General features: G+C 39.4%; 1 protein-coding gene across 3 annotated transcripts in view; it reads right to left on the bottom strand.

Moving 5' to 3' along the window:
- Positions 1–21925, bottom strand: part of LOC126162044 (peroxisome biogenesis factor 1) — a 371455-nt gene that overhangs the window by 303789 nt on the left and 45741 nt on the right. For all 3 annotated transcript variants that reach the window (XM_049918280.1, XM_049918281.1, XM_049918282.1), the window contains one exon: positions 11739–12565. In XM_049918280.1, coding sequence (XP_049774237.1) covers positions 11739–12565 — 827 coding nt within the window. The remainder of the gene's footprint in view (positions 1–11738; positions 12566–21925) is intronic.

Genomic DNA, 21925 nt, shown 5'->3' with positions numbered 1-21925 from the left:
AATGACACACACATTGGAAATAAATACAAAAAAAATTGCTGGAATGTCTGGTGATCAGAAACTGTATATCAGCAAATTTTCTCCCCTTGTTAGCCAAAGACAGGCAATGGAACTTTTTTTTTTCCTATACCAGGGTTTGAACTGGCTGCCTTTGGATCGAGCACCACTGCACAAACTATACATTAACGATCTTGGCTACAGTGACATGTTATAAACTGTCCCCCATCTCAAACTGGTATAAAATTCCAAACTTTCAACAATATCATCTAAATCTCTGAGATTATAACTTACTTAATTTTTTTTTTTTTTACATGGTACTCATTCTCATTCATATGAACACAGGCTATATATTTTTAGACAACAATGTACAGATGTTTTTATTAAAACTAACTGTGACAAAGATACTCCTGTACTGTGCTGTGAAGATGTGCAGTTTAGTTTCCAGTTTTAACTACGGTGGCAGGGAACTTAAACCATTTCACAAATTGTTTCTCCCGTTTGTTGTCCTTTTGCTTATATATAATTTTAATCAAAACTGTGTGCACAATAATGTGCTGTTTTGTTTTCTTCCTCACAGTCAGTTTTAAGAAAAAACAGTAATGTTGTATTTAGGGTGAAGCAGAGATGATGCACAAAGAGGGAATGAGGTGGAGGTAATGGACAGAGGGAGGGGAGGAGGTGATGGACAGGGAGAGGAGGAAGAGGAGGAGATGGACAAGGAGAGAGGGGGGGAGGAGACTGACAAATAGAGGGGAAGGAGGAGGAGATAGAAAAAGACGGGGAGCATATTTAGCAATTGTGCAGTTCTTCCTGGTTCATTAGTATTCTATATGTTTCACGTGACATTTATATACCCTTCATAGTGTTACAATTTCCACAAACCAGAGTAAGAAATTCACTGTATATAAAACTAAAGCCCTGGAAGTTTTTTCTCATTATTTATTGTCACGTTGGATGCTGCACAATATTATACTCTTCAGATTAACTACTCTCTGTACCTCTGCCAGTAGGGTCTCATAAACCTCATATAGTTTTTTTACGCACTTACAGTTAATATTTACACCTTGAAAACCGAGATTTCTTGCTGATGGTCAGTTTTGTTTACTGGTGTGATATTTTTAACATTAAAAAACATAAGCTTACTTCAAAATCCACTTTGGAATAACAAACATCACACATAATTTTACTGTTGCCATCCATCAGATTTTGCAACCTATTTCACTGTTCAATTAGCACAGGCTGCAGAACAAACTATTCGTTCTACTATGCCCACTTTAGCAATCTTCTTTTTAGTATTGCTGTAAGTATCTGAAAGACAGTTTAATGAAGATTACTATGAAGTGCCCAATGGCAGTTTCTCAGAGAGCACAAGGAAACACAAATGACAGAAAGAGCAATATGGCACTGATGAAATACGCCATGATTATAATTTCAAATGAAAAACCTAGGTCTCTTCGATTCACAAGATTCTCTTACAACCAATCACTATGGAGTCAAGTTTTCGAAAAAATGATATATTGTTGGGAGACACTGACTGACTGTTTCGCGAGTACATTTAATATTTTCATTGACACAATAAAATAACATAAACCACAGTCATAATAAGCATTACTAGGAGCTCATCCTTATGCTGTTTCAGTTGTACTGATGATGGACAATGGTGGTTAAAATCAATTAACAGTATAAAATTATTATGTGATTGAGTCAATAAAAATATTAAATGTACGAGAGACTGCAAGTGCTAAAATACATTAAAAGAATCCAATTTTTCAATAAGACTAGCATGCATGGAACCTTCATAAAAGGAGATTTAATTCATGATCCCACCGCCAACACCATTATTTAACAGCATAGGTATTTTCTGATTTACATGGGGACAGCTGCTTGTATATTAACAGTCCAGCTACCAGTTAAATGAAGTATCACTAACGAACACTTTTACTACAAGTTTATCTCTGTTTGCAGTTGAATGTGTCAGACTGAACAAATTAGCCCCTGAGGTAGCAAAACCAACTCTTCACATCAGAATCAGTAAACATTTTATTCAACTGCACATGCAGTTAATTAATGATGAATACTAAATCACGGTGTTTTACATGAAAGTAGTACTAACCTGATGGCTAGAACATTCAATAGTCAAATTTGACTCCATAACAAATTAACAATGGAATGGAAAACTATTCTAAGAACAAATGTACAAGCATCATAGAATACAGTTCGTCTGGTGTCTGGGGCATAAGCACTTTGACAGCATTACAAAATTACGTGCAAAAACCACACAACTTGCACTGCACTGTAGAGTCACTTCTATTTGCTCCATCAGTCCCCACCAAAGAAGCAGAGCAGTGTCCAAAAACCTTGTAGGGAAATGTGCTCATTGACCAAATCATGTTGTGCATCCTCAGGGCTCCTTTGCATTGACAGTTAGTGAATTTGGCGGTGACTAAACAATTGGAACTGGGTCAGGATTGTGCTGTGTTGTCCTCTTCGGAATTCCTTCTTGAAAGAGGCTCACAGGTTTCATGCATTCCAGTAAGACAGAAGTGGTTTTGCCAATAATGATAATGCAGAACAAGTGTGGGGTCTCCTCATCATACCACTTTATGTGGCCCTGAGTAAGGTGGCTGTAATGGAGCTTTGACGCTGTCAGAGAGTAGCATTATGTCTTGGTTTAAAAACATAGGATTGGTGCCATGTCTGAATATTTGTCAGGACCGGAAGTGGAAGATATCTGTCAAGGTGGGTAGCTGCTAGGACTGTGAAGCCACTAACTCCCTTTGCTGGCGTAACATTCCACCCCACACAATTTCGCCAGCTGGAGCATCGAAACCAAGCTTGCAAATATTTCTCAGACTGAGCAAAACCATTGGCAGGGCTATGGTCCAACTGGCATCATACTACATCAACACTGTTTACAGTGATCTGTGCCAGCATTCTATGATCCCACTGCTGGTGGGGTAATAGCTCATAATTCTATGATGCACAGTGCTACAGAATTTAGTCAGCTGTGTGAACAGGTCAAACTCAAACTGGCATTCCCGATCCATTGTGACATGCAAAGGGCAGTCAAAACATGACACCTAAGTCGAAACAAAGACAAAAGCTAAGGTCCCTGTCAAGATTATGTCTACTGATGCAGCTTCCAGCCAGCATGTGAAATGGTCTATCATTGTAAGTAAAAAATGTTGGCCATTCAATGGAGGTACGGAGCCAACTACATCGGTATGAATGTGTGCAAATTGAGCCATTGCATCAGGAAAGTTGCCTACAGGCACACCCACGTCTCTGTTGACTTTACTGCATTGGCATTTAATCCATGTTCACGTCCAGTCTTGGCAATCTTTCTTGTTTCCTGGCCACACAAAACGATTGAAGACAAGTCACAATGTCACATGAACTCCAAGATGGCACAGGCATATTACCAAAAGCACACCTCCTGAATGCCATTGGTAGGAAAGTGCAAGGTTTGCCACTGGACACTTCACAGTACAACTTGGCGTCATTTCTGGGAATTTGTACTATCCGAAGTTTGAGCAATGATCTGAAGTCTTCAAGCAGATCATGCAGCTCCTGGCCTGATTGTTATGCTGCTGTAGGTTCTGTGAAATCCATCAAATGAGTGATGCTGCTGACACAGGAGAGGCAGTTGGCCCCTATATTGTCTATTCCACAAATGTGCTTCATGCCTGTGCTGAAATGGGAAATGTAGACCAACTGGTTGTGTTGGCTAGGTGAGCAATTCATGTTATTTTGTTGTATGGTATATGTGACTTATCGTCAGTAAAGAAAATTCTCAGACCTCCAGTTGAGATTGTAAATATTTAAGGGCTTCATAGATTGGTAAAAGCTCTTTGTCATAGGCACTCCATTTCTTTTAAGATGGAGACAGCTTGTGCAAGAAGAATGCTAGCAATTGCCGGGCTCCATCAAAAAGTTGTTGTAATGTAGTGCCGATTGCCATACTGGCATCAACTACCAGTGCCAATGGTGTGCTCGTTTTTGGGTGTGTGAGTAATGCCACATCCGCTATACTCCACTTGGCTGCTTCAAAAGTCGAGATCATTTTGTCCATCCATGAAACTGCTGACTTTCCCTTGCTCTTCAGTCTTTGTGAGTGCCCCTTTTATCAATACTTCCTACTCAGCCACATGAGATAGATGTCGGCATAGAAATTGAGGATTCTGAGGTAATGATGCAGTTCCTTGAAAGTCTTTGGCTGGGTCATCTGCAGGATGGCTTCAACTTTCTCTGCCAAGGGTAGTGAGCCAAACTGCATGGTCCTATGGCCCAAAAACTCAACTTGTGTTTGGCTGAAGACATTCTTGGTAGTATTTAGAATGATGCCATACCACTCCAATCTTCTGAACACTTTTGTAAAATGATGCTAATGTTGCTCCAGAGAGGTAAAGAAGACCAGAACATCATTGAGATAAGGGAAGCAAAATATTAGCCCTTGTAACATGGAGTCAATGAGCCTTTACCATGCATTTTGTAGGCAAAATTTCTTGAACCAACTCACAAAAAGGCCAAAAGGAGTGATAATGGCTGTCTTTTGTATTTCTGCTTCTGCAAACAGAATCTGCATATATGCTTTTGCAGTCTACAACATGGTATCCATCACGCCATATAATGCATAATTATAGTCTGAAGTAATTGTATGGGGCAACAACTGGTCACAGTTCTATCATTTAGGACCAATTATCACCACAAAGGTGTCATCCACCATTCTTTTTTGGCACCAAGTGTAATGGAGACCACAAGGGGCTACTCTATCTAGTGCCAAGCATTAGGTTGGCAGGACACTGGTGGGCCTTCGGTAGTCTGTATGTGAACACAGAGTCACGTGGTATCTTCTTTGGTGCTCCTGGAAGTCTTGTTAGTGCAGGAAATATCTTCAACAAGTCAATGGACTTGCCGCTGGTGTCTTGCATGAGTTTAGCCACGTGTACTGCTGTGTGCTGACGAAAACCTGCTGCTGTTGACCATACACCAAAAATTCTGCTCCTGTTATGGCTCCTGACACATCTGCAACTGTAAAATCTCACGTAAAGTTGCGCCTTAGTGCAAAGTCCAGGCTGATTCCCAGCATTCCATATCAATATAGGAAGAATTGTTGGAGGCAGTCAAATGGAAGTGGGTGCACGACCACTTGCTATGCAACTTCATGCATGGGAACACACACAAGTCAGAACCAGTATGTACGAGATATTGTTACCCGGACTTATGATGACTGACAACAAGGTGCTAAGACAATAGGGCATTGTACACTTGCCTGCCCGGTTCCAAATCTCCTATAATAACAGAAAATGGAGAGCTTGTCAGGACCTGATGTTGATGAAGTTGTAGACAAACGGCTGTTCGACCACTTGCAAAAATGACTGCTGTCTCTGCTGCGATCACACTAAGTCAATAATTATTCCATCTTCTTGGTCAGCAAATTCACTTTTGCAGACAACATACCAGTATCGGCTCATGTTACCATTTGTGACAACAAGCTGTTGCCGCCCCCCCCCCCCCCCCCTCCCACCACCCATCACTGTACACTCTGGCATAAATTTTATAGCATCAAACATTTTGTCAGCTAATTCCACTACAGTGTCTAAGGGAATGGCACTTTGTGATGCAATAACAGTTTTCGCTTGGGGTGGCAAGCGATTACTACACAGGGTGCTTACTATGCATGTGTTGCAAATACTGTGAGGGTCGTATCTCGCCAATGTCTTCTTGGGTTATAACTCATCTGATTCATTCTTCCTGTGAAGCAGAAACCCTTCACATCAGTTTGTTATTAAATTCTCATATGTGTTTGATATAGGTGGAATGGTGATCACATCTTTGATCTCCACTACATATATCTGATCCACCTGGCTTGCTATGAATTTGGTTGCATCCACAGTAATTTTGCCATAGTAAAAATTCACTTCCACTTGTGCAAATCATAAGCTGCATTATTCAGTCAAAACGATAGCAAATGCATGGCGAGTCCTGAGACTGAAGGCACAGTTTCCATTCATGCCTCTGTCATGTCGGACGCATCTTTCCTGTTATACAATGTGGCTAATTCTATCACGTCGAGATCACCAGTGTCAGACTGACCTTGTGTCTGTCATTGTCCACACAAATTATTGCATGAGTACTATTAGCTGCCAATGTAGTGAAAGAGACTCTTCACATCAGAATTGGTAAACAATTTACTCAGTTGCACAGGGAGTTTGTTAACGATGAATACTAGATCAAGGCATTTTGCATGAAAGTAGAACCAACCGGGCAACTAGAAAATTCAGTAGGCAAATGTAGTTCTGTAACTAATTGACAACGGAATGAAAAACTATTCAGAGAGTAAGCATACAATTGTCATATGTACATTGAATCTGGTGGCTGATGTGGAAACACTTTGACAGCATTACAAAATTACGTATGAAAACCACACAACTTGCACTGCACTATAGGAGTCATTCCTGTCTGCTACAAATTTATCTCGTTCCATGAAGTGTAAGTTTTCCTTGTGAAAGCACAATTCCAGGGTATCACAGGGATTTTGCGAACCAGTAACTCTGTTCATCATTAATTTCTTTTAAATACAACTAGACTTCTTCCTCCTCTCAAGATGGTTCTGTCGGTGAGAGTAGGAAGATACTTTGGTCTTTCAGCTAACTGCCTTTCTTATGCTTGCTAATATGTTAGTATACTCACAAGCAAATGAATTACAGGAAACTATTATTTTCAAGAGAGAGAGCACCTATGCCCATAGCAAATGCAGTAGTTTAGTACATTAAGTGCTTGGACTATCATTAGACCTCATACAGAACATTGGTATGATAGTCAAGTGCATGGTGGGCAACATGCAAAGTATCAGCACCAGATCACAGCAAGACCATAAGTGACCAAAGGTCATGTGGGCACTTTCCATATGCTACTATGTCAAGTGTGTAACCATAAATATTGCCACTGGCAACATGTTGATGACAGGGGTCACCATTTGCTATCACATATTATAACAACAGTTAAAGAGGACACAAAGCACCATATAAATGACAAATTCAACAACGGATGAATACAACTATTCAGCGATCATACCATCCTAAGATTCAGAAATCATTGCACCATATGTATAACTAAGCTTGCTGCACGCCACATGACAAAGTTTTGCACTGGTGCAGCAACACTGCCACTGGATACTCTGAGAATAGGAAAATGTCATCTGGACAGACAAGTTGTACACTTTCCAATAGGAGCTACTTCAGTAAGTAGTGGAAGCATTCTTGTGCATTGAAGTTCATACAGGATGAATAAGAACCCTGATATGTGCCTCCAGTCTTTCACACTGAGTAACAATACATAAATCTGCTGTTCAACTGAATGTATTCATTTATTCACCTACAGCACACAGCTGGTAGCCTGTATCTTCAGCAAGACGTGCACCATTTCACCACTTTTTTATTGCATCAGAATGGTTTTAGCAATACTCATTGGACATCAAAGTCCTTGTGCAGCTTCGTAGGTCAACTGATTTCAATCCTATTACATGTGGTACAACATTAATGTGCAAACTCTGGAATCACCTCCAAACACTCCCCATAAGTTATGAGTTTCAGGTGAGTGCTTATAGTTCGAGGTTGTTCCCCAATTAATTTGCCATCCCATGGAGTCCTTAGTGTAATGTGTCATCATTGACATAAGGGTGAAAGGAGCCATTACATGCTGCTTTGTTAAGTGTAAATAATTCAGCTTAAGAGTGAACTTAATAAGAACCTGCATCATTAAAAGGGGAGGCTCCAGAACTTGTGAACTTACAATGTAAAACTGATTTTGGTGCGTGTGAGGAGGGTTGGAGGAGGGGGGAGGGGGGAGCATATGTGTGTGCGCAGACATATTTGTCAAAGTAGGAGGGCAGGAGGTAGCCGAGTTTGACTAGAAACACACAGTGCTGCAGTAGTTCTTCGTGTCTGCTGTGACAGCATATAGCATGTTAAAACCAGTCACAATACAAAGTGTTTTAAGTACCATAACTATGTAAAAATTAAGCATATGTTATCATAGCATTGAGCCTCACAGCATAATAAATTTATGAGCAAAAGATCACAAGTCATATTCTGATTGCAATCTTGCATTAGTCATTGCACACGTTGTTTTGCTCCTCGATACTGCTCCGTCTAGGCTCTCGCTTTGGTTCACTCTCTGGACTTGTCATTCTGTCACGTTACCTTCACTGTCCATCTTGCTGTTGCTGTCTTTCCATATTTATCAGCGATTCACTGTCAATGCAGTTGGCTGGCAGGCCAGTGTCTCCTGGCCGTGTTTGATTCCGGCTACTATATTCTGTGTCATGTACAGTGAGTCAGGATGATAAATGAATCTTGAGGACGCTAAGGCAGCAGTTGACCCCAATTCTGAGTTAGAAATGGTTCTACTAGGTCATGTTTTGTATGAATCACAAGTAACCTCGCCACTCAGTAACAATATATAAAGGTGATTTCCATAGCATGGTGAACAATGGTTTGATATGAGAATGATACTGGAACAATGAAGAACCAGTATTGTCTGACACACATTGAAGAACTGTCACTGGATGAAGTGTAGCAGAGCCACAACCTCAGTATAGAGGCCAAGCATCTGATCATGATCGTCTCTTTTCCTTGTGGTGGATAGTGTCAATAGTCTTAAAGTATAATGGTCTCAGTGAACCATAAATTGTATATCCATAATCTAGCCAGAATTTTAAGAAAGCTCCATAAAACTAGTAGACTCTCCCTGTCTAATACACAACACCTTTGACTAAGGTACTTCAAGATGTTCAGTTCCTTGAGGGACCTTTTTAGGTCTATTAGATGTGTTACCAATGGCAGCTTTGAATAAAACGTAAGTCCCAAAAACCTCACTGAATCTTTAAAACTTAGAATGTGTCCCTCATTTGCACATCAGCTTCCTAAGTGTGAGTGTCTGTTGGCAAATCACTGTTGTACAGCTGGAAGAGGAACAAGAAACTGCAAAACCATCCACAAATCTTGAACATTGTTCCAAGCTCCTTGAAGTAACAGTTATACATTATTATGATAACAGTAAAAATGGTTCCACAAAAAATATTGCCTTGAAGGATACCATTCCCCTGCTAAAACATCAAAATATCCATACCTAAAAATGTTGAATTTTGAATAATTGTATGAGTATATGCAGGTAGCGTCATCATGTAGTTTTATGCCCATTTTCTTTGTTGAAAACTATGCCCACTGTATTTTCTGTCACTGAAGGAAAGCCTGCTGACAATATGCCATCCGTGTTGTTGTTGTCGGTAGATTAATATCTCATGCATCCATACTGATCTCTAGGATTCAGACCAGACAATGGTTTCTCATATGACCCAAGGTCTTCCAAAAAGAAGATTACACTCCAATAACTACTGGGAAGCATGCTTGGTCCTTTCCTGGTCTGAGGAGGAGGACAAAAACTATCTACCTCCTCGAGTTTGTACATTGTTGTATCTGCCATATTTCACTAACAAACATTATGGGAAACAAATGAAATTTGGTAAGAACTTCCTAGCTGTGCAGTGGATGTTCTTTATACAAGCAGGTTAGTTCTAAAGGACTTAATGCCAATAATAATTCAATTTACGAATTAAATAATTCCATCTGCAATGGAATATTTGATGACCTGAGCCATAGTAAAATTAAAGTTGTGTTAGACCCTGTTACTTCATTGACTTTTACGTATAATGTTCCACATTCTAAGCCATTCAAGTATATGTTATTAACCTTCATAAAATTTCTATCAATTACTGCATCCAATTACCCTTCCATTTGGTGAGAACAAAATTCCTAATTACAAATTCTGATCCAATGGGGCATCCTAGTGTCACTAAAATTTACAACATAAGTTATTTACTAATATTTCCATTGCCCTTTTAACTGAACATGAACAACATTTACTGCAGCTATTTCCCTCAGTCTCATTAAGTCTCTGAAGTTTGATGTATTTCATAATTCCATAAAATATGGGCATTTGGTTACTTTTTTTTCCTAATTTTTCAGACAGGTGGCAGAAAAGCTTATTTGTCTAAGAACTTTGCCATTTCTCTGCCATTTCATTAAACCACTCCAATACTGAAAAATACACATTCTCAAATGACCATTTGTACCTCATGACAATATAGTTTGTCATACTATCTTTGTTCTTTCTTAAGAAATACATCAAGGTATTAGAATCTATTTGTGGAGAGAGCAATGAAACTTATTTACACAAGTTCAAAGATAGTAGGAGTTCCAACTGAATTGCTTATAAAGAACAAATTTTTCTGCCAAAGCTGCACCAACCTCCCCATTCATTACTAGCATTCATAATGCTATATGCTCTTAGGTATGAACACTGAGCAAGAAAGATTCTAGCATATAACCCATTAAGCTACAGTATCAAGTTCACTGGACAAAAAAAGGGTCACCCCTAGAGAACTCATTATAAACATCATTTAATACTGTATAATTCTACTACTGGCCTTGATAACCATCTGGATTTGGTTAGCAAGGAATCCACAAAATGATGCAGGTCTGGCACATCAGGTTAAGGCACTCATTGAGGATTTGATCACACAGTTCCATGAAATTGCAAGGATGCTGATGTCAGCATTTCATCCACTGTTCCATCATGTCCCACAGATGTTCTATGGGGTTTAAGTCAATTGATTTAGCATGCCAATCAAAAAATTATGTGGTGGGCGAGTGTTCAGAAAAACAATCACATATTCTTCCAACCCATAGAACTTCGCTATTGTCTTGAAAAACACGAGTATCAATAAAATACTTATCATGCAGATGTTGACTGAAAGGCGACACCTGGTAATTCTGAATGTTTAAATGAACATGCTTGTTCATGTCAATTGTCACCTCAGTAAGCAGCCCACCTTAGGATTTATTTTACTTTTTTTTTTCATAAAAGATTCATTTCATCATGAACATATGTCATTTCAATATGGGCAAAAATGTGATTTGTCAGACTATACCCACTTCTGGCAGTCAGCTACTATCCACTTTCAACGTTTTCTAGCCTACTGAAGATGCATAGCATTACATCCCTGTGAGAGCAATGGCCTCTTGCGAGGTGACCTATTCCAAACTCTCATTGCAGTTCCTGTCACAATATTCTCCTGCTGATAGGTGGGGATGGACCTTCATCCTCTGTCTGCAGCAAATCCTGTCAGGTTTGGAAGCGATTCTGATTCACAGGCCATGAAATGCACCTCCATTCTCCCTCATTCAGTATCTCCCTCATTCAGTATCTTTCTCAACCACAATTCTGATGTGTTTTGTGGCCACATATGTTACACTCCTGCTTGTAGACACATTGAACAGTCCACCACAAAACACCAACAAATTCAGCAACTTCACAGACCATTTGGCCATAAGTAAGACAAAAAATGATTCTCTCTTTTTGCCACTCCTTTTGCACCCTTAGATTTACCCACGTTTACATACAATGTCTGCTTGAAACATAAATATGTCACAAATCACTAATAGAGACAGGGTATGTGCAATTGAGTGTGTGACTCCATCATTGTGCTATTGTAAAGACTTAACAATTCATCTGTGCAAGCATACAGGGATGATTAATTTTTTTATTCAGATAGCTTATTTTTGTACTTAAATAGTTTTTCTGGAAAAAATAAATAAAATAAATAGCTTTTTATGGATAAAAGTTGTGACCCTGCTGAGACATAAATGTAATAAAAAGGAAAGCCCACTACTTACCACACTGTCAATAGCAGATAAGTGAATTTCAGTAACATGTGAACTATTGTCCACAGGCAACATTTCTAGTGTAGTCCTTGACCCGGGCAAAACATTTAAAGTATGCATGACAATTTCACTGACAAATAAAGGTCTGTGAATGGTCTTCAAAGCTGTTTTTATTACACGAGTCCTTATGCTCTCAGAAGCATTTCGCATAACACACTCCAAACACACAAGTCTCACAAAGAGACAGTTTCTTGATGTTATTTTAGTACCTCTCTTGTTTTCCTCTACAGGTAAAGACAGGTTAGCATATTCTTTCACCACCTTTTGTTGGAATGGTACAACTGACAGCTTGCATATTACAGATTCTGGATGCACTGAATCTGTTCTTGGAAAGTCTGTTTCATATACAAATACATTGTATGGCTGGAAAAACAGTTCATCCTGGTAATTAGTTTCTACCAAGTCTACACTACACTGAAGTAACTGAAGTCTATACAAGTACGTTTGATCATCTTTATACACAATGGACTTCTGTATTTTTGAATTGTTAATGGAATTCTTTAGAGGCACATCAATCACTTCCTCTTCGGCTGCAGATGCCTGGAGAAATGACCCCAGTTTTCTGACAGAGTTCCAAAGAGTAGTTGCTGGTCTGAAATGTGCTGTTCCACTTTCACTATTGTCTTCAACTTCTGGTACAGAAGAAATACCACTACTTGATCCTAAAGATGGTAGTGTCTCCTGCACTTGTGAAGAGAGAGACTGGCTTGGAATGTCATTAACAATTACTTCAGTGAAATTTTCCACATAACCAACTTCATAAGAAGGTTCCAGAGAATCTGAAACATAAAAGAAAGTTGTATTCTTCTTTTACTGTAATATGATTGCAAAGCTATTTTATTTTTATTAAATACATTTACAATGTCACTATTTTCATTGTTTTCCAATTTAATATAATAATGTACTTTCATTTTTTAATATTTAAATGATGCTATGTTTGCTTTTAACTGTAACATTTTAGTGTGCTACTGCAGTTTTCGATTTTGTGCTATTTTCTAGCATCCACAAAGACATAATACAACATAAAGATCTGATGTCATATTATTCCATAATATATTCATATGTTACTCCATGGACATTGGGTCTTTACATTGTTGTAATCTTTGCATCTTTGTGGATACTTGAAAATGGCACAAAACCTAAATTTACAATACAGCAATAAAACAGTTACAGCTAAAAGCAAACGTGACCTCATTTAAACAATTTAGAGGGACTGTGGATCCATATTACAAGAAATCACGTACTATCGTGAGTCTCAAACAATTAAAAGCATTACACCCAAACTGGATTATCCTGTTGTAGTGGGACGAAATTGAAGCATCACCCATCCACCAGTGTCAGCCCAGTTTGCAGGTGAATATAAGTTTAATTTAGTTTTTGTTTATGTATTTTTGTAATATTTTGTAATGGTTGTGAATTGCCTAAAGTTTTGTATTTTTTTTATGTTTCATGTACGGAGAGGGCGGCGCAACGAACGGAGACAGCATCTTCGCTGCCGCGACCAGAGAGAAAATTGCTGGCCACTATACGTCGCGGGTCGACAGCCAAAGAGCAACAGAAGATCCTGGAACCGAGTTGTTGCATCGTGCTTCTAAAAATTGATAAATGAAAATATGTAATTTTTTGTACAACAATGATATCATAGGAAGTTTAATCTTATTGAAAATGTTAGTTCTGTCTCGTCAAGGCTCAGGTTCACGTCTGTATGTAGGAAGATAATAAACTGGTGGATGCTATTAAAATTGAAATACGTGTTCTGAGGATTTATTTATGAAGAATTATGTGAATGAATTAATAATATATTTGACAAGATTACTGAATTTTGACAGCGTTCATCGCAACTTTGAATCTCAAAAGTTTATTCAATGTGTGGTTCTAATTTCGATTAAATCAGATAACGTGTATCAATATAATTTCTGAGGAGAAACAAACGACATCTAAAATTGAAAAAGTTTACGTAAGCCAATTGGCCCGAGTGACGTAATTCTGTGCATACGACTCAAATGATGTTTTATAGTTTCGTTCAAGAACCATTCTGAGACAATTTAAAAAGAATATAAATAATTTTGGAGTGGGTTGTAACTGACATAGGTGACGAAGTCTGCACATGGTCATATGTCGAAAGAAAATCATTTATAAGAAACTTACGTCATTACACTACACTGTGTACACTGCCTTATTTAGTTCACCTTTTTTATCAGAATGATTGTTGACTTACTTCCAAATTATATTCATATCAAGAGGATTGAATGTAGCCTCTTATGCATGTTACAACTGAATTCACTGGACTCTAAATTCAAATGTGCTACATAAATCTAACTGATATTTTGTAAGTGACACATTAATCTTCACATATTTTATTATTCACCTTTTTTCTCTGCAGTACAACATTCATCTACAATTCCCAGCATTCTGTCACTGTTCTTAACAAATGCAACATTAATTTGTAAAATTAACATTTACAATAGGTTTGGAATATACAAATATCAAATGATAACACTGAAATATTGGAAAAAAATCATAATGAAGTGCATTTCATTCACCTAAAACCCATAAATGAGAGTTTTAATTCCATGTTTACTTCACATCGCAATACAGAGCAACTCCAAAAAGGCTCAGTTTGTAACATGTGAAATTTTATGTTTGACAATATTTAAATGTGAAGCAGAATTACACTGGCAGTTTTTCCTATGCAGAGGCAGAAACAGCATCTTCAAATTTCATTGTCTTGTCCTCAATTGCTCACATTTATCTCTTCAGAGACTTGTAGGAGACACTTTTTCAGAATTTTGCCTATGGCATTCACAGCGTGTATTCCTTCCATTCTGTTTTATTCCACAAACAGTGCACACTGAACTCTGCCCTTACTGACCAGCAGAATTTTGTTTAAGATGCTTCCATTTATTTGACATTTTCCCCCGTTTATAGCTAAATGCTTTGAGTGCTATAACAATGTAAGAGATTCCATTATATAAAAATTTTTATTCAAGTATGTTTGATCATTATTTCTTAGTGATGTTGCAAGCAATCATGTCAAAGATTGATTACTTCAGAATGAGATTTTCACTCTGCAGCAGAGTGTGCGCTGATATGAAACTTCCTGGCAGATTAAAACTGTGTGCCCGACCGAGACTCGAACTCGGGACCTTTGCCTTTCGCGGCCAAGTGTTTTACCATCTGAGCTACCGAAGCACGACTCACGCCCGGTCCTCACAGCTTCACTTCTGCCAGTATCTCGTCTCCTACCTTCCAAACTTTACAGAAGCTCTCCTGCGAACCTTGCAGAACTAGCACTCCTGAAAGAAAGGATATTGCGGAGACATGGCTTAGCCACAGCCTGGGGGATGTTTCCAGAATGAGATTTTCACTCTGCAGCGGAGTGTGCGCTGATATGAAACTTCCTGGCAGATTAAAACTGTGTGCCCAACTGAGACTCGAACTCGGGACCTTTGCCTTTCGCGGGCAAGTGCTCTACCATCTGAGCTACCGAAGCACGACTCACGACCGGTCCTCACAGCTTCATTTCTGCCAGTATCTCGTCTCCTACCTTCCAAACTTTACAGAAGCTCTCCTGCGAACCTTGCAGAACTAGCACTCCTGAAAGAAAGGATATTGCGGAGACATGGCTTAGCCACAGCCTGGGGGATGTTTCCAGAATGAAATTTTCACTCTGCAGCGGAGTGTGCGCTGATGTGAAACTTCCTGGCAGTGCTAGTTCTGCAAGGTTCGCAGGAGAGCTTCTGTAAAGTTTGGAAGGTAGGACACGAGATACTGGCAGAAGTGAAGCTGTGAGGACCGGGCGTGAGTCGTGCTTCGGTAGCTCAGATGGTAGAGCACTTGCCCGCGAAAGGCAAAGGTCCCGAGTTCGAGTCTCGGTTGGGCACACAGTTTTAATCTGCCAGGAAGTTTCATATCAGCGCACACTCCGCTGCAGAGTGAAAATCTCATTCTGGAAACATCCCCCAGGCTGTGGCTAAGCCATGTCTCCGCAATATCCTTTCTTTCAGGAGTGCTAGTTCTGCAAGGTTCGCAGGAGAGCTTCTGTAAAGTTTGGAAGGTAGGACACGAGATACTGGCAGAAGTGAAGCTGTGAGGACCGGGCGTGAGTCGTGCTTCGGTAGCTCAGATGGTAGAGCACTTGCCCGCGAAAGGCAAAGGTCCCGAGTTCGAGTCTCGATCGGGCACACAGTTTTAGTCTGCCAGGAAGTTTCATATCAGCGCACACTCCGCTGCAGAGTGAAAATCTCATTCTGGAAACATCCCCCAGGCTGTGGCTAAGCCATGTCTCCGCAATATCCTTTCTTTCAGGAGTGCTAGTTCTGCAAGGTTCGCAGGAGAGCTTCTGTAAAGTTTGGAAGGTAGGACACGAGATACTGGCAGAAGTGAAGCTGTGAGGACCGGGCGTGAGTCGTGCTTCGGTAGCTCAGATGGTAGAGCACTTGCCCGCGAAAGGCAAAGGTCCCGAGTTCGAGTCTCGGTCGGGCACACAGTTTTAATCTGCGACTGATTACTTATTTGTCATGGTGATAAGCTACTGTACATATGACACTTGTTTACACTGTTACCCTGTCTATGGTCAAGTTTTATCTAACAGCAACATTTTCTAAGAAATCCATCTCACAGAGATTTTCAAACAGCCTGCTCAACTTAGTTGACAAAGCCTGTGGGACGATGAACATTTAGTACAGTGGTGGCATATTTCTGGTTGCCAGTTTCTATATCAAAGACGGTACTGCTTCCTTTCGCCCAGTAAGTACAGTCACTTTCAATTACTTCAATCAGACTTTTTGGATATATTTCTAGTCACATTCCTGTTTTTCTTAACATGTTCCCACCCACACAACCCCTTTTTTCACAATAATTTCTGAATCTTTTGTACTGTCTATTTTACAATAAAAACTGAAAGTCATGCCACTTTCATGAAATGAGACAGAACTTTCATTATGGAACATTCTTCAGGTATTTTACATCTTTTACAGCCCACATGAAGCAGACACACAATTTTAAACTTAAAAACATGGTGCTGTATTTACTCACTTCTACGTGTGTGCTGCCCAATCTAGCAGCCACCCACAGTCTCACCTTTGTCTTTCCCAGGATCTGTGTTTGGGGCAGAGGGGATCTCATATTACATTTGTGGGGGAAACAATCACAATTTCTTATACAATAAAAGTCAAAACCAAGCATACTAAAAAACCACTTCATAACAAGAGACTTACTACCTACAATTTTCTTAACTGAGAGTGTATAATTGGTATGAGATTTGTACACATTTTAAGTTGTCGGAATGGTAACATTTAGTTTCATGTGCAAACTTTCTACAGTTACATTTCAGCAGTTTTTGACACACTGTTAACGCGACGAAAAATATGAACAACTGGAGGTACAAAGCTGTTTAGGACCTAAAGCCCATCTTCCATACGAGAATAGCTTCAAATGGTTCTGAATGCTCTTGTAACCAGTGAATATGCATTACATGTTCTGACTTCAAATTGGCATTAGACTGAGACATCTGTCTACATGGTGAGTCATGATTCAAATTTAGAATTGCGAAGATCATATTTTTTCCTAAGGGAGGAAAGAGTGGAAAAGATGGTGGCAGCTGCTCTGTCCCACACCTTGCTGGGAGTGGCCTTGCCTTTACCAATGTCTCATCTTGCTCGGGTATTTCATAATTTTGTGTAAATTAAATGGCCCATCTTGGATTACTTTTCCATGATGCACACCATATTTTTCAGAGAACTCCAAAGCAAGACCTGAATACTGGTAAAATTTCTGTCACCTGATTACAATAGTATGCTGATCTTAAGATGATAAAGCAACAAAGCTCAAATATCTCACAGAATGATTAATGGTATATCATTCACCGTAATTTACAAATATATTAATTTTAGAAAGTTATTAACACATCTGTTAAAAGTTACATGCCTGGCGTGTGATGGCAGTTTGTTTCTACATTTGTGTCAGTGTACCATATGCTATCTGGTTTTAATAACTGACAAGTACTGTCAACCCTAATTCTGGCCTTTGGTTCACAGTGTCTTGACAAATTATTTGCTTCACTATTTTCAAAGGTTGTCATCTTACTCTTCAATGATTTAGAATCATACAGTTCATGCAATTCAAGGTGAGAAATAGTGATTTTTACACAATTTTGTTAGAAGCACCATAATTTTTTACTCAGTTTACAAGTGATTCAGATTTCATTCATTTGTTATACTCTTCTTGTCTTTGGATTTTTGTTTCTTTCTCTGGAGGTAGATTATATAGTATTTTTCTTTTATGATGTTGAAACTGATAGTCTCTTCTTTTTGGTCTTCAATGATACTGCAGCACTGACAACTTTTTTGTTTTGTTTTTTGTTTGTGCATTTATTTTACCCAACAAGATTAGGGGCTACAATCCCTCTTATACATCTAAGAAAACATCTTTAGTGAGTTAACACTACAATATGAACAGTAGATGAGCAATACATATTGATAACAACAACAACAACAACTAAAGATATAATAATCTCTGCAATATGTTCACTGCAAGATTAGTACATAATAATAATAGTAATAATAATAATAATAATAATAATAATAATAATAATGATTATGATTGTAGATATCATAATGAATGCACAGTATTTCATAAACATCAGTCTTACTAACAATGTGTTAGCTATTTTTCATTTAAAAAGTGTGTGGCAGCAGTACTGTAAAGACCCAAGTCTAGGCAAATGGGCTCAGTGCCATAAAGCAGGCCCCCTTACAGCTATATATTGACCCAGAGTTATCCCATAGCTCTCACCAAGTGTCACCATCTGCCTTTTGAGGTGATTACTAAAACCACAAAGCACTTTGGCATGCAGTTTACACAATTTTAGCAGCTGTAACACCAGAACAGTCCTGCTCCAGGACATATAAATACTGTCTGTCTGGCCGGGCTGATCTTCAGTTGGATCAGAAGTCACTGATTTATCAACTGTCATCATGATGGCCTCTGCCACGAGGTCAGTGCTGCCCTGCCATCACCCTGGCAAGACCACCTGATAAGAAAGTGCAGCTGCTGTGAGAAGGGCTGAGGGTTGACTTCCAAGGCCCTCCTTTCCATTGAAAATCCAGCCAGATGTAAGTCTGGGGTTCTTATCCGGATGCCTCCACCACCCCATACTGGCAGCCAGTTGGCCTCGCATATTGCCAAGTCGACCACGCCACCTGGGCTTAACGCAATCATTATGGACAGCAGGAATGCTGCAACTAATCAGGAGCAAGTCAACATGCTGGGGACCAGTGACGTGTGTAAGTTCAAGGGCACTACCTCTACTGTATCAATACACAGAAATTGTGGGTTGATGCCGGGCTGCAGATGAGGGCATGTACCTGTAGCTGCCTTAAGCTTCTTGGTGCAATAAAGAGTTTGTCTTGCTGCAGCCACATTACTCTTCCAAAAGTCTCTTATGGTTCTCACCAATAAATCAAATTCACAACCCCCAAGTGGGAGAGCCCAGCACCATCCTGACAACTAGAAGAATGGCTCTACAACCACTTGTAGAAGTCATTGCACACCAAGTCTCTACACTCCAGAAGGAATCAAATATGTATAAGAAGTTGACTCGTCAGAGGAAAAGTGACAAATACGCAATCCAGTCACATTAATCTGACCACTACCAATGTTCAACATTAACTAGCAACAACCACTCACAGACAGCAGGTGGCAGCACTAGCAGTGGAGTGTTTATAAGTGTGTTCACATGACAGGGAAAATAGTGCAGTCATTGTCATAATGTGGAAACAGAGTGATTTGCCTGACATCCAAAACAGCATGACCATTGGCTTTTAGGCAAAGCTAAGTTTGTAAACTTTCATGTGCCACTGTGGTTAAAGTAAACCATGCATGACAAAATAGCACTATCCAAAACTGGTGCTGAGGCAAATGTGGTGCCCAACAGGCCAGAGATCACAGGAGTACATGACAGCTGCAGAGATGTTTATGGGCAAATAGACATGCAACTGTTCAGCAACCAACTGCCCAAATGAACCAAGGGTCTACAAACAGTGTCTCCTCAATGACCACTCAGAGAACATTACTGCCTCTACAGCAGGCATATGATTATTGCACCCAAGATCACTGCTGTTCGCTAGCAACAAAGGCTGGAATTTGAACACCAGTACCATACCTGAACTTCCACAGTGTGGCAAATAAGTGGCCTTTTCAGATTAATTACATTTTATGCTCCGTCTGCATCAGACGTCTGAAAGCAAACACCCTCCAACAATCTTCAGAAGGGTCCAGAGGAGAATGTTTTTGTGGCATTCCCTGGGGACCTTATCATTCCGGAAAACCAAATGGGTCAACACAAGTACGCATATACCCTTGGGCACCATGTCAACACCTACATGCAGTTTGTTCTTCCTCGGCATGATGGCATTTACTGTCAGGAAAGTGCAACATGTCACATAGCTCACAGTGTACGTGCATGGTTTGAAGAGCACCAGGATGAGTTTATGGTACTCTCCTACACCCCCCCACCCCCCAAATCTCCCAGAAATAAATTGGATTGAGAATCTGTGGGACCACCTTGAGTGGACTGTTTGCATCCTAGATCCTCAACCAAGCACAGACGGCCATGACACTGGAGGTGACATGGGTCCACATCCCTGTCTCTTCCTGCATGTCTCAAAGCAGTCTGTGGTGCAAAACGTGGTTATTCAGGCTTTTGACAGGTGGTCTCAAATGTAAGTGGTCATTGCTTCACACCTGTTTATGGCATACAATCAGTTTATTTTGAAACTCTTCCACTTGCCCATGTTTCCATAAGAAACAACAATAAGGCATTGTGAGTCTGCCTTGATGCAAAACACTTGTTTTTATTTATTTCATTTTCTTTCCCTAACTAGTTTCAGTCACAATGTCACCATCATCAGTGGTTTTTTTCCTTTGTTCTAAAATGTGCAAAAATATTGTAGTTATAAATATTATAAAACCTTTTAATTTTTGCACAAGGTGAACCTCAATCCGATGTTCTTGTTCACGGCATGTTTGACATCATCCGACATTTTGATTAATGCAGTTGTTGTATTATGGTGTTTACAGAAGCCTGATTGATATTTATCACGGGTGTTGTACATTTTAAAATAGTCTAACAGCCGGTGACGAAAATGTACTCCAAGGGTTTAAGTACTGTGATAAAAGTATTTCTCAGCCTATCATCGCCTGGTGATTTTGAATTATCATTCTTGGGTATTGATTAATTCCACTCAGTGTGACAGGCATCATGCATTAGAAACTGAAGATGTCAAAAAATATGGAACAATAATGGTAGTAGCAGTACAGATTATACCTACACTCACTCCCATTATTACCTACCCGCCTCAGAAAAGAGTATATGCTTTTCACAGAGCACAAGTAGAAACATGTTTTACGAAAGATACATCCATCGCAGTGATACTAGCTTGTGGTTGGTAATTTATCACAACTTGAGAGCCAACTGTTGTTGAGAAAAAAAAATCGTTTAATTCATGTGTCAAGTCTTGAAAAACAGCATTGAATTTTGCATTATATATGTCAAATATGCACAGTTTCTTCCACAGAAGAATAGCATTCAACTTGCTGCATATAGTGAGTGTGTCTAATTTTGGCATTGCACATATTTTGCTTTGATTTGTTCTGCAGCTTCCTACATATTTCATAATGTCTAGGGTTTGCTACTACAACACTATGAAGACAGCAATCAACAAATGTAAAACTGTCATGAAATGTACTATGCACTCTGATGTGCTTAAGATCAGCAGTTCAGTGTAACCACATAAAGCAGGTAAGAATAACGCCATCTACATTGTGTGAACAATGGAACATTACACTGCAGGTTTTACATACAGAACTTGTGTTTGAATGCCAGTTATTTGTGAGCCAATTGTGTTACATCTCATGTAAGAAGGGGAATGTCTATTATCATGTGTCAGAGTTCAATAGTAACACGAATGTGGCCTAATGAGACAGCAATTTATCGATCTACGATATTGCTACTCAGTAGTTGGTTGGGATCGCACACCTGTCATGTGAATACGTAATCGATGGGTTAAAGAGGGCTATACTCAACTCTACGCAGGAGCTCAGCAGCTCCACAAGACTTGAACCAAAGAGGACTCCTG

Source organism: Schistocerca cancellata, chromosome 2, assembly GCF_023864275.1.
Source record: "Schistocerca cancellata isolate TAMUIC-IGC-003103 chromosome 2, iqSchCanc2.1, whole genome shotgun sequence".
Taxonomy (NCBI): domain Eukaryota; kingdom Metazoa; phylum Arthropoda; class Insecta; order Orthoptera; family Acrididae; genus Schistocerca; species Schistocerca cancellata.
This window is presented reverse-complemented; position numbering and strand designations above follow the sequence as displayed.